Below are 13,784 nucleotides of genomic sequence, written 5' to 3'. Positions count from 1 at the left end.
CTTTGTGCGGTCTTGGGCCAGGGATTCCCAGGCATCGGTGGGGATGTTGCACTTTTTCAAGGAGGCTTTGAGGGTGTCCTTGAAGCGTTTCATCTGCCCACCTGGGGCTCTCTTCCTGTGTCGGAGGTCCGAGTAGAGCGCTTGTTTTGGGAGTCTTGTATCGGGCATGCGGACGATGTGACCCGTCCATCGGGTTCACCCATCACCCACCACCCCTGTGCTCGCTGACCTACATTGACTCCCGGTCCGGCAACGCCTCGATTTTAAAATTCTCATCCTTGTGTTCAAATCCTCCATGGCTTCGTTCCTCCCTATCTCTGTAATCTCCTCCAACCCTCCAAGATGTTGCGTTCCTCCAATTCTGGCCTCTTGCGCATCCCTGATTTTAATCGCTCCACCAATAGCAGCCATGCCTTCAGCCGTGCCAAATTCCATAAGCTCTGGGATTCTCTCCCAAATCTCTCCGCCTCTCTCCACCTTTAAGACGCTCCTTAAAATCTACCCATTTGACCAAGCTTTTGGTCACCTGTCCTATTATCTCCTTATGTGGCTTGGTGTCAAATTTTGTCTGATAATGGTCCTGTGAAGCACCTTGGGACATTTTACTATGTTAACGATGCTTAATAAATGCAAGTTGCTGTTAAATGAAGCTCCTGTTTATTGCCTAGAATTCACGTTAGACACAAACGAGGTGGAGACCCTGTGCACGTGGGGTGAGACGGACAGGAAAATCGACCCCCTGGATTTATTCACCAGGCCAAGCAGGTTAACAGCTGCCTCCAAGACAGGGAACTGGAATGAGCAGAACTAAAACAGGCACAGAAGTAGAAAGCCAATTAGAGAGGCCTGCCTGTACAGGTGTTAAAAGGTGTGGGTAGATTCGGCAAGAGAAACGAGGAAGTGGTTTCAAGTTTCCCGAACTGTTATCACTGTTAATTAGTTAGTTACTGCCGCTGCAATGAAAGGTATTTTTCCATATTTCAACCACGAGAGAACGTGACCCAAACAGCATCACACACAGCAGGAGGCGCGCCTGTAACAGCCCTCCACGGTAGTGCAGAGCTAACACACTTGACTGCCGTCAAGAGTGTGTGTGCGTGTGTCAATGTACATACACGTGTTCTACCCTGCTTCCTTTGCTCTTTTCCTTTTTAAATGCTGTCAATCTGTAATAACTACCAGTTCGAATGAAGGGTTCATATCTGAAACATGAACTGGTCCGGTCTCTCCACAGATGCTGCCCTGGCTGCTGAGAGTTTTGTTTTGTTTTACATCTCCAGCATCTGTTTTCTTTTCTTCAATTGGGAAAATGTCAGGCACGCCACTTCAACAAGTTACTTCTTTCCTGGTCTGTCTTGATAAGCCTGCTCCTCAGTACATGACAGGACAAAGCATAGGTATGAGGTGGTAAAGAAAGATCCACGTCAGCAGCCAATTTCACAAGAAAGGTTAGTTCCTTGTTACTGAGGACACAGTTCCTTAAAGTGTTTACAAATTTGGAATCTGACAAGAATTCAAAACATCAAAAATGTATTTTGTGCATTGAGTGTGGGTGCGTTCAATATTTGCACGAGTGCATGTCTGACCGCTCCACTCCCAGTGTCTGACCGCTCCGCCCCCCAGTGTCTGACCGCTCCACCCCCCAGTGTCTGACCGCTCCGCCCCCAGTGTCTGACCGCTCCGCCCCCAGTGTCTGACCGCTCCGCCCCCAGTGTCTGACCGCTCCACTCCCAGTGTCTGACCGCTCCGCCCCCCAGTGTCTGACCGCTCCGCCCCCCAGTGTCTGACCGCTCCGCCCCCCAGTGTCTGACCGCTCCGCCCCCAGTGTCTGACCGCTCCGCCCCCAGTGTCTGACCGCTCCGCCCCCAGTGTCTGACCGCTCCGCCCCCAGTGTCTGACCGCTCCGCCCCCAGTGTCTGACCGCTCCGCCCCCAGTGTCTGACCGCTCCGCCCCCAGTGTCTGACCGCTCCGCCCCCAGTGTCTGACCGCTCCGCCCCCAGTGTCTGACCCCTCCGCCCCCAGTGTCTGACCGTTCCGCCCCGTGTCTGACCGCTCCGCCCCGTGTCTGACCGCTCTGCTCCAAGTGTCTGACCGCTCCGCCCCCCAGTGTCTGACCGCTGCCAGTGTCTGACCCCTCCGACCCCAGTGTCTGACCGCTCCGCCCCCAGTGTCTGACCGCTCCGCCCCCAGTGTCTGACTGCTCCCAGTGTCTGACCCCTCCGCCCCCAGTGTTTGACCGCTCCGCTCCCAGTGTCTGACCGCTCCGCCCCCAGTGTCTGACCGCTCCGCCCCCAGTGTCTGACCGCTCCGCCCCCAGTGTCTGACCGCTCCGCCCCCAGTGTCTGACCGCTCCGCCCCCAGTGTCTGACCGCTCCGCCCCCAGTGTCTGACCGCTCCGCCCCCAGTGTCTGACTGCTCCCAGTGTCTGACCCCTCCGCCCCCAGTGTTTGACCGCTCCGCTCCCAGTGTCTGACCGCTCCGCCCCCAGTGTCTGACCGCTCCGCCCCCAGTGTCTGACCGCTCCGCCCCCAGTGTCTGACCGCTCCGCCCCCAGTGTCTGACCGCTCCGCCCCGTGTCTGACCGCTCCGCCCCGTGTCTGACCGCTCCGCCCCCAGTGTCTGACCGCTCCACTCCCAGTGTCTGACCGCTCCGACCCCAGTGTCTGACCGCTCCCAGTGTCTGACCGCTCCGACCCCAGTGTCTGACCGCTCCACTCCGTGTCTGACCGCTCCGACCCCAGTGTCTGACCGCACCGCCCCGTGTCTGACCGCTCTGACCCCAGTGTCTGACCGCTCCGCTCCCAGTGTCTGACCGCTCCGACCCCAGTGTCTGACCGCTCCGCTCCAAGTGTCTGACGGCTCCGCTCCCAGTGGCTGACCGCTTCGACCACAGTGGCTGATCGCTCCAGCCCCCCGGTCTCCGCTCTAGCACCACCCCCCCGCCCCGGCCACCCCCAAATGTCTCCGCTCCAGCACCACCACCCTGCCCCACCCCCGGTCTCCACTCTGGCCCCACCCCTGGTCTCCACTCCGGCACCACCCCCCAGTCTCCGCTCCACCCCCCCCCCAGGTCTCCGCTCCAGCCCCCCTCCCCCCCGATCTCCACTCCGCCCCCCCCCTTCCTGGTCTCGGCTCCCCCCCCCCCCCCAGTCTCCGCTGCGCCCCCCCCCCCACCGTCTCCGCTCCGGCCCCCCCCGCCACCCCGGTCTCCGCTCCGTCCCCCCCCCCCGTCCCCCCACCCCGGTCTCCGCTGCGCCCCTCCCCACCGTCTCCGCTCCGGCCCCCCCTCCAGTCTCCGCTCCGCCCCCCACCCCCGGTCTCCAATCCGCCCCCCCACCGTCTCCGCTCCGGCCCCCCCTTCGTCTCCGCTCCGGCCCCCACCCCCCGCCCCCCGGTCTCCGCTCCGCCCCCCCACCCCCGGTCTCCGCTATGTCAGCTCCCCCCACCCCGGTCTCCGCTGCGCCCCCCCCCCCCCACACCGTCGCCACTCCGGCCCCCCCCCTCCAGTCTCCGCTCCGCCCCCCACCCCCGGTCTCCACTCCGCCCCCCACCCCCGGTCTCCACTCCGCCCCCCACCCCCGGTCTCCGCTATGTCGCCCCCCCACCGTCTCCGCTCCAGCCCCCCCTCCGTCTCCACTCCAGCCCCCCACCCCGGTCTCCGCTCCGCCCCCCACCCCCGGTCTCCGCTACGGCCCCCCCACCCCGGTCTCCGCTCCGGCCTCCGCTCTGCCCTCTCTCACTGCTCTACACTTTGTTTACATGAGGCATTCAGGGTTCACAGATTTAGGATAACTGCCAGCTTCTCTGGACAGTCCGAACTTGGAAACTGATTGGTCAATTGATATCCCCAGGGTCCTATAAGCTGGGTGGTACCATTGTATGAGTAATATCTGGCTATAATTTAATCAAGAATTTCAAATGACATAAACCAGGTAAGTAGTTCATGGATGACCTCTGAACTCTGACATAAAATTACCCCTTTGTAAAGTTCTATTGACAGACAACAAAACACCTAACAGTAAAGCAAGTAATCTTGTGGACAAAGCAACTTGTCGGTCAGTCTAAGCCAGTGATTCATGAATTCCTCAAGGAATAAGGGAAAGACCATGTAACACCACCTTCACATATCAGCCGTGGCTCAGTGGTAGCACTCCCGAGTCAGAAGGTTGTGGGTTCAAGTCCCACTCCAGTGCCTTGACCACAAAATCCAGGCCAACACGTCAGTGCAGTACTGAGAGAGTCAGGGAAAAGATGGTCAGGGAATAATTTACCATAACATGGAACATTAATTATTATCTTGACTAAAAACAACTGGTACACATCCTTGCGCCACTTAGATTGTGAATCAATATATATTTGGAAACCAGCCGAGGTTCATGAAAATCCACATTCCGGTTATTGATCAGCATGCAGTGAGTGTTTGTTCCAGTCCCACTGATCTCAGTATTACACACTTCCTATTAAGGACATTTTAAGAAAAAAAGCTCTCCTTTTCCCTTTTGGTCTCCTGGCTGTGCACATGACATTCACCAAGGCCTCTGCCAGTGACAGCTGTGATTGGGCCCTGGGAGAGTGGCTTGGGCCTGGAGCTGTGGTAATTGTGACCTGGGCTGAGCGTGCCCTGGCCTGGGCCTAGGCCAAGTGTGGCCTGGGTCTGGGCCAAGGGTAGCATGGGACTAGGCCATATGGCCTAGGCTGTGCGGCTAAGGCTTGTCCTGAGTGAGGCCTGGGGTGAGATAGCCTCTGATTTTCTCCCTCCCTGTGGGAAACCTATGAACAGGAAATGACCATGCGAGGAATCACCTGTTACCCCACCAGTGTACAGCAAGGGGCCATGTTGAAACAATTCAGGTTAACTGAAAAGCATACAGTCTCTGGGACTATCGCACTCACAGGACTGATGTCCACATTAACAAGATCTGTAAAAGTGAAAGCAGGATTTTATTCATAGGGCCCAACACCTTCAGTGAAAAGTTATCTGAAGCAGGTGATTCCCATCTCTTACCTTGGTGAAGGCACCGAGACCCCCAGTCACAGGTTTAGGGCTCTGGACCTTGGGATGGCTTCCAATGGGGCACAGAGGGGGCATGGCTGCAAAAAGTGCATCTTCCTGCTAAAAAGAAAAGCATAAGAGATGCAGTGTCAATCTATAGAGCTCTCACTGAGAACACCTGATCCTTCACCCTGCACTGCTCGGATTCAGTATAGACAAGGGGCTTCAGCAGTGATGGACTGGGGGAGAGGTCAGTCCCTTCAGATTCAGAAACATCAGATTAACATTCAAACAGTGCCCACACCACATCCGATGCCACCGGTGACCTTGGGGGACAGACTCCAGGCCTATGAGAGGCAACAATGAAAATTCAACCTAAGAGAAAGTAAATCAAGCATAGTGAAAATTGCACTGTTTCCACTAGTTCTGCAATGTCATTTTAGGTCAAGATGACAATTTTCATCTAAATTATGATTGTTATCCCATCGAAATAGCAGGGTCAGGTCACTTTAAAATGTGCTGTTAGCACCATACAATCATGAGGAGCAAAAGTCAAACTTCAAAGTACAGGGTGCAGAATTTCTAAGAAAGATTACATAAACATCCTGGCTCTTTAACTGACTGAACACGTAGCAACAGGGACGCATTTATGCGGTGCCTTTATCATCTCCGGACTCAACTATTCCAATGCTCTTTGGCCGGCCTCCCATACTCCACCCTCTGTAAACTTTAGGTCATCCAAAATCCTGCTGCCCGTGTCCTCTCCCGCACCAGGTCCCACTCACCCACCACTCGTATGCTCGCTGGCTCCTGGTCCCTCATCACCTCCAATTTAGAATCCTCATCCCTTCATCATCTTGCCCTTCCCCCAATAACGCTCCATGCCTCTGACTCTGGCATTGTGTGCACTGAGTGACAGCGTGAGAGAGCTGGATTAACATCAGTAGAGATACAGTCATTAACACAGGGTGCTGGGGGAGGGGTTACTGAGTGACAGTGTGAGGGAGTTGGATTAACATCAGTAGAGATATAGTCACTAACAGGTGCTGGGGGAAGGATTACTGAGCGACAGTGTGAGGGAGCTGGATTAACATCAGCGGAGATACAGTCAGTAACACAGGGCACTGGGGGAGGGGTTACTGAGTGACAGTGTGAGGGAGCTGGATTAACATCAGTAGAGATAGTCAGTAACACGGGGCGCTGGGGGAGGGGTTACTGAGTGACAGTGTGAGGGAGCTGGATTAACATCAGTGGAGATACAGTCAGTAACACAGGGCGCTGGGGGAGGGGTTACTGAGTGACAGTGTGAGGGAGCTGGATTAACATCAGTAGAGATAGTCAGTAACACAGGGCGCTGGGGGAGCGGTTACTGAGTGACAGTGAGAGGGAGCTAGATTAACATCAGTAGAGATACAGTCAGTAACACAGGGTGCTGGGGGAGGGGTTACTGAGTGACAGTGTGAGGGAGCTGGATTAACATCAGTAGAGATACAGTCAGTAACACAGGGTGCTGGGGGAGGGGTTACTGAGTGACAGTGTGAGGGAGCTGGATTATCATCAGTAGAGATACAGTCAGTAACACAGGGTGCTGGGGGAGGGGTTACTGAGTGACAGTGTGAGGGAGCTGGATTAACATCAGTAGAGATACAGTCAGTAACACAGGGCGCTGGGGGAGGGGTTACTGAATGACAGTGCGAGGGAGCTGGATTAACATCAGTGGAGATACAGTCAGTAACTCAGGGCGCTGGATGAGGGGTTACTGAGTGACAGTGTGAGGGAGCTGGATTAACATCAATAGAGATACAGTCAGTGACACAGGGTGCTGGGGGAGGGGTTACTGAGTGACAGTGTGAGGGAGCTGGATTAACATCAGTAGAGATACAGTCAGTAACACAGGGCGCTGGGGGCGGGGTTACTGAATGACAGTGTGAGGGAGCTGGATTAACATCAGTGGAGATACAGTCAGTAACACAGGGTGCTGGGGGAGGGGTTACTGAGTGACAGTGTGAGGGAGCTGGATTAACAGACACATTTAAAGTACTAAATTAATGACTGGATGTGCTCCCTCAGACACTGATGATGCTTTGTATACTTTTGTTTATATAAAAAAATTCAAACCAGAGAGAATGGTTAAAAAGAAGTTAATAACAATCAGGAACCTGTTTTTTAAGCAGGAAATTTGAAGTAGAACATGGCAATTGAGGCCTCTTCCTGTTCCTACAAATTCTTGTAAGAACATAAGAAATAGGAGCAGGAGTAGGCCATACGGCCCCTCGGGCCTGCTCCGCCATTCAATAGGATCATGGCTGATCCGAATCTAGACTCACGTCCACTTCCCTGCCCTCTCCCCGTAACCCCTAATTCCCTTGTCTGCTAGGAAACTGTCTATCTCCGTTTTAAATTTATTTAATGTTGCAGCTTCCACAGCTCTCTGGGGTAGCAAATTCCATAGATTTATTACCCTCTGAGTGAAGAAGTTTCTCCTCATCTCAGTTTTGAAAGGGCAGCCCCTTATTCTAAGATTATGCCCCCTAGTTCTAGTCTCACCCATCAGTGGAAACATCCTCACCGCATCCACCCGATCAAGCCCCCTCACAATCTTATATGTTTCGATAAGATCGCCTCTCATTCTTCTGAACTCCAATGAGTAGAGGCCCAACCTACTCAACCTTTCCTCATAAGTCAACCCCCTCATCTCTGGAATCAACCTAGTGAACCTTCACTGAACCGCCTCGAGAGCAAGTATATCTTTTCTTAAATATGGAAACCAAAACTGCACGCAGTATTCCAGGTGTGGCCTCACCAATACCCTGTATAACTGCAGCAAGACTTCCCTGTTTTTATACTCCATCCCCCTTGCAATAAAAGCCAAGATTCCATTGGCCTTCCTGATCACCTGCTGCACCTGCATACTAACTTTTTGTGTTTCATGCACCAGGACCCCCAGATCCCTTTGTACTGTAGCACTTTGCAGTTTCTCTCCATTTAGATAATAACTTGCTCTTTGATTTTTTCTGCCAAAGTGCATAACCTCACACTTTCTAACATTATATTGCATCTGCCAAATTTCTGCCCACTCACTTAGCCTGTCTATGTCCTTTTGCAGGTTTTTTATGTCCTCCTCACTCACTGCTTTCCCTCCCATCTTTGTATCGTCGGCAAACTTGGATATGTTGCACTCAGTCCCTTCCTCCAAATCGTTAATATAGATTGTAAAGAGTTGGGGTCCCAGCACTGACCCCTGCGGAACACCACTAGTTACTGATTGCCAGCCCGAGAACGAACCATTTATCCCAACTCTTTGTTTTCTGTTAGATAGCCAATCTTCCACCCATGCCAGTATATTACCCCCAATCCCGTGATTTTTTATCTTGACCAGTAATCTTTTGTGTGGAACCTTGTCAAATGCCTTTTGGAAGTCCAAATACACTACATCCACTGGTTCCCCTTTATCCACCCTGTATGTTACGTCCTCAAAGAATTCGAGCAAATTTGTCAAACATGACTTCCCCTTCATAAAACCATGCTGACTCTGTCCTATTGAATTATGTTTATCCAAATGCTCTGTTACTGTTTCCTTAATAATGGACTCCAACATTTTGCCAACCACAGATGTTAGGCTAACTGGTCTATAGTTTCCAGCTTTTTGTCTACTTCCCTTCTTAAATAAGGGTGTTACATTAGCAGTTTTCCAATCTGCCGGGACCTTTCCTGAGTCCAGGGAGTTTTGGAAAATAATCACGAATGCATCCACAATCCCTACCGCCACTTCTCTCAAGACCCTAGGATGTAGGCCATCAGGTCCGGGGGATTTATCCACCTTAAGTCCCATTATTTTACCGAGTACCATCTCCTTAGTGATTTTAATCGTGTTTAGCTCCTCCCCCCCCATTGCCCCCTGTTTGTCCAGTGTTGGGATATTTTTAGTGTCCTCTACTGTAAAGACTGATACAAAATATTTGTTCAGCGTCTTTGCCATCTCCATGTTCCCCACCATTAGTTTCCCGGTCTCATCTTCTAAGGGACCAACGTTCACTTTAGCCACCCTTTTTCTTTTTATATAGCTGTAGAAACTCTTGCTATCTGTTTTTATATATTTTGCTAGTTTACTTTCATAATCTATCTTCCCTTTCTTAATTAATCTTTTAGTTATTGTTTGCTGGCTTTTAAATGCTTCCCAATCTTCTATCCTCCCACTAGATTTGGCTACATTATATGCCCTTGTTTTCAGTCGGATACTATCCTTTATTACTTTACTTAGCCACGGATGGCTGTCTTTTCTTTTACTCCCCTTTTTCCTCAGTGGAATATATTTATCTTGAAAGATGTGAAATATCTCCTTGAATGTAGACCACTGCTCTTGTACCGTCTTACACTTTAATCTGTTTTCCCAGTCCACTTTAGTCAATTCTACTCTCATACCTTCAGAGTCTCCTTTATTTAAGCTCAGTACGCTGGTTTGAGATCCAACTCTCTCACCCTCAAACTGAATTTGGAATTCAACCATATTATGGTCATTCATTCCAAGGGGATCCTTTACTAGGACATTTTTTATTAATCCTGTCTCATTACACAGGACCAGATCTAAGATTGCCTGCCCCCTGGTTGGTTCAGTTACATACTGCTCAAGGAACCCATCCCTAATACATTCTATGAACTCTTCCTCAAGCTGCCATGCCCAATTTGATTAGTCCAGTCAAAATGAAAGTTAAAATCCCCCATGATTATAGCTGTTCCCTTATTACAAGCCCCAACTATTTCCTGATTTATACTCCGACCAACAGAGTTGCAACTGTTAGGAGGCCTATAGACTATGCCCACTAGTGACTTTTTCCCCTTATTATTCCTTATCTCCACCCAAACTGTTTCACTATCCTGATCCTTTGACCCAATATCATTTCTGACTATTGCAGTGATTCCATCCTTGATTAACATAGCAACCCCACCTCCCTTTCCTTCCTGTCTGTCCTTCCTAATTGTCAAATACCCTTGTATGTTTAGTTCCCAGTCATGATCATCTTGCAGCCATGTTTCCGTAATGGCCACCAGATCATACCCATGTGTAGTTATTTGTACCGTCAACTCGTCTATTTTGTTACGAATGTTGCGTGCATTCAGATAAAGAACTTTCAAATATGTTTTCTGACAATTTATCCCTGCTTTTACCCCTTTTACTACTTTACCGTTATCATTATACATTCTGTCCCTTCCTGACACGCTCTGGTTTTTAATTCCCCCACTGCTACCTTGCTCTATTGCCTTCTCCTCTGTCATTTTATTTTTCGCTCTCTTAAAACCTCCCCCCCACTAATTAGTTTAAAGCCCTCTCTACAGCCCTAGTTATTCGATTCGCCAGGATTCTAGTCCCAGCACTGGCCAAGTGAAGTCCGTCCCAACGGAACAGCTCTCTCCTGTCCCAGTACTGATGCCAGTGTCCCAAGAAGCAAAACCCATTTCTCCCACACCAGTCTTTGAGCCACGCATTTAACACGTAGTGGCAACCTGTCTCCCACCTGAAGCAGGCCCGTCAAGATCACATGTGGCTTCCCAGCAGCAAATTGAAGAATTGCACTGGCTATCAGTGGAGAAGAGGTCATCTGCTGGCTGAAAAGTTGTCTTGGTGCAAGAGGTGAAAGGATGAGGGGGGAAAAAAGTCTAAAAGGTTATCTGTTCCCCGGTACAGCGGCGTTCTAATGTAAGAAAAGTGGGTCTTCATCAGTAACAAAAGTAACCTAGGGTTGTCCACCTAAGCAGTACACCATCCCCAAGTCACGTCCAAGAATCAGTGTCCCTATAGCTTCCAAATCTCATCAGGCTCCCCTGATCACTACATGTGTTTATCCAATCAATAGATCCCAGGGTCCAGACCCAGTTTGTGCTGAGTCAGCAGATCACAGCTGGGATGGTGGTTGGGGCATTACAATTGGCCTCAGCATCTCCAGTGTCTGCTTTGGCTCAGTCATGTCATTCTCGCCTCTGAGTCAGAAGGTCGTTGGTTCAAGCCCCACTCCAGAGAGTTGAGCACAAAATCTAAGCTGTCACTTGAGTACAGTACTGTCGTAGGTGCCCGTCTTTCAGATGAGACATTAAACTGAGGGCCTGTCTGCCCTCTCAGGTGGGTGTAAAAGATCCCATGGCACTGAATGCGAGCGCGATTTTCCCGCTATACGCAATGGTAGGTATTACGCGGCAGCGTGAACTTCAAGTTAATTTAGAGCACTGTAATTTCATTGTGTGAGAAGCGCTTTGACCTTTTGAGCTGATGGGTCAATGCAATTGTTCTTTTAAGTCATTAATTACATGGGTTTTATCTGCCTTACTCTTTGTCCAGTTCAAAGACTTTGTAGATGTTGCTATTCCTGTCCGAACAAAGTTTCTGTTTAGATGGTTGTTGAAAAGAAAAGGCATGAAATGTATTTTTACCTCTGGTCTAACTAAAATGACAATTGTTGGGTAACAACAACAACAGCTGTTTACATAGTGCCTCTAACGTAGTAAAAAATGTCCCAAGGCACTTCACAGGAGAGTTAGCAATCAAAATTTGACACCGAGCCATACTAGGACAGGTGACCAAAAGCTTGGTCAAAGAGGTAGGTTTTAAGAAGCATCTTAAAGGAGGAGAGAGAGGTAGAGAGGCGGAGAGGTTTAGGGAGGGAATTCCAGAGCTTTGGGCCTAGACAGCTGAGGGCACGGCCGCCAATGGTGGAGTGAAGGAAATCGGGCTGTGCAAGAGGTCAGAATTGAAGGAGCGCAGAGTTCTCGGAACATTGTAGGGCAGGTTACAAAGAGAGGGAGAGGCGAGGCCGTGGAGAGATTTGAACACAAGGATGAGAATTTTTTAATCAAGGCCTTGCCGCATTGGGAGCCGATGTAGGTCAGTTACTGCTGTAATAAAATCCACAATTTGCTGTCAATCAATCACTTGTCTTATAGTTTCAATGTAAAGTGAATAAATGCATTGAACATTGTTAAAGCACAACTGGCTGCAAACTGTATAATGTTTCTCACTCATCAAAGCTGTCATAGCCTAAGGGGAGTGGAGTCTGCCTCAATAAGACTCTTTTATTACATTCATTGGACCTTGACCAAGTGCTATTTACTGATACAAGTTCTGATGAAAGGTCATCAACCTGAAATGTTAACTCTGTTTCTCTCGCCCCAGGCAATGTCTGACCTGCTGAGTGTTTCCAGTATTTTCTGTTTTTATTTCAGATGTCCAGCATCTGCAGTATTTTGCTTTTGCCATTTACTTATGTTTGTTCTTGCATTCAGTGCAACAAGGTGCGAACTAGTGAGTAAGCACAGCTGTTTCTGCCCAAAATAAACGGAGCACTTAAGACGTAATAACCGGCACCTTTAAAATTGACGTTAATGCAAATGGTCAATGGTTATCGGGTTTTGGCTGAAATAAGGGACCGCATGTTATAAATGTGGACGTTTTAAGTGGTGGGGACTGTATTTGAAAGAAGCATGGGAGCTCTCCCAGCGTGCTGTCCAACATTCCGACATTACAACAGTGACGACACTTCAAAAGTACTGAATTGGCTGTAATGCACTTTGCTCATTCTTTCTTTCTTTCCAACATCTATCAACCAACATCACAAAAACATTTTATCTGGTCATTTCTCTCATTGCTGTCTGTGGGAGCTTGCTGTGTGTAAAATGGTTGCCGCGTTTTCCTTCTTTAAAACAGTGACTACACTTCAAAGTACTTCACTGGTTGTGAAGTGCTTTGGGACGTCTTGAGGTTGTGAAAGGAGCTATATAAATGCAAGTTCTTTCATTCATTCTCAGGATTAGGCAGTGGAAAATTAGTCAAGACTCCTGTCCCCAATCGCTACTCAGTGACCCCTGATGGAAAATATGTGTGCAAATGTTGGGCAAGAATAGCATGAAGCTCGGGTGTGCTGTCCTGCACACTCAAATATTCTGCCGCATTTGCTTACCCGACTGCACATCAAAAGTAATTCATTGGTTATGAATTAGTTTGGGACATTGAGGATTAGAAAGGCATTTTATAAATGCAAATTCTTTCTTTCTCTGACCTTTGCTGAACCCGGCTGATTTTTCAGTTCAGCTCATTTAAATACTATGGGCCGCACTGGGTAGGAGTATCGCGTCAGGCTCTGTGCTCATTCACAATAGGGGACAGCAACTTGTGTGCAGGACAGGAATCTCCAGTACAGTGTACAGACAGCGATCTGTACCTTTCTAACCTGTACATAGCCACCTCCAGTACAGCGTACAGGATCGTGCCTATGCCGGCTCTTTGAAAGAGCTATCCAATCAGTCCCACTCCCCTGTCCTTTCCCCATAGCCCTGCAAATCTTTCCCTTTCTAGTATATATCCAATTCCCTTTTGAAAGTTACCACTGAATCTGCTTCCACCACCCTTTCAGGCAGTGCATTCCAGATCATAACAACTCGCTGTGTAAAAAAATTCTCCTCTGCCCTCTGGTTCTTGTGCCAATTATCTTAAATCTGTGTCCTCTGGTTACCGACCCTCCTGTCAGTGGAAACAGTTTCTCCTTATTTACTCTATCAAAACCATTAATAATTTTGAATATGTCCTGGCTATGTAACTCTGGAAGGGACCAGAATTAAGTTTTTTTCCACAATCTGGAGTTATCAGGATTCCTTTTCTGCTCTCTGGACAGTGCCAGCCTTTCCAAGCTCTGGTGTCCAAGTCAGTCTAGTAAAGCGCTGACTTCCAGCGTGGTGAAAGAAGTGGCTCCAGGAGGCGCCCATAACCTACACCCCCCGTGCCATTCCTTGGTGAGAGAGAAGATC

At 49.6% G+C, this 13,784-nt stretch overlaps 1 protein-coding gene across 3 annotated transcripts in view; it reads right to left on the bottom strand.

The window, feature by feature from the left end:
• Positions 1–13,784, bottom strand: part of yeats2 (YEATS domain containing 2) — a 186,798-nt gene that overhangs the window by 25,791 nt on the left and 147,223 nt on the right. For 2 of the 3 annotated variants that reach the window (XM_085990719.1, XM_085990720.1), the window contains exon 13: positions 5,007–5,114. The exons of the other annotated variant lie outside the window; for it this stretch is intronic. In XM_085990719.1, the coding sequence (XP_085846845.1) occupies positions 5,007–5,114 (108 nt within the window). The remainder of the gene's footprint in view (positions 1–5,006; positions 5,115–13,784) is intronic. 3 annotated transcript variants of the gene reach the window in all.

This window comes from Somniosus microcephalus, chromosome 6 (genome assembly GCF_052327205.1).
Source record: "Somniosus microcephalus isolate GS21.2 chromosome 6, FLI_Smic_1.0, whole genome shotgun sequence".
Classification (NCBI taxonomy): domain Eukaryota; kingdom Metazoa; phylum Chordata; class Chondrichthyes; order Squaliformes; family Somniosidae; genus Somniosus; species Somniosus microcephalus.
Note: the sequence above shows the minus strand (reverse complement) of the source record. Positions and strands in the feature narration are given on the sequence as shown.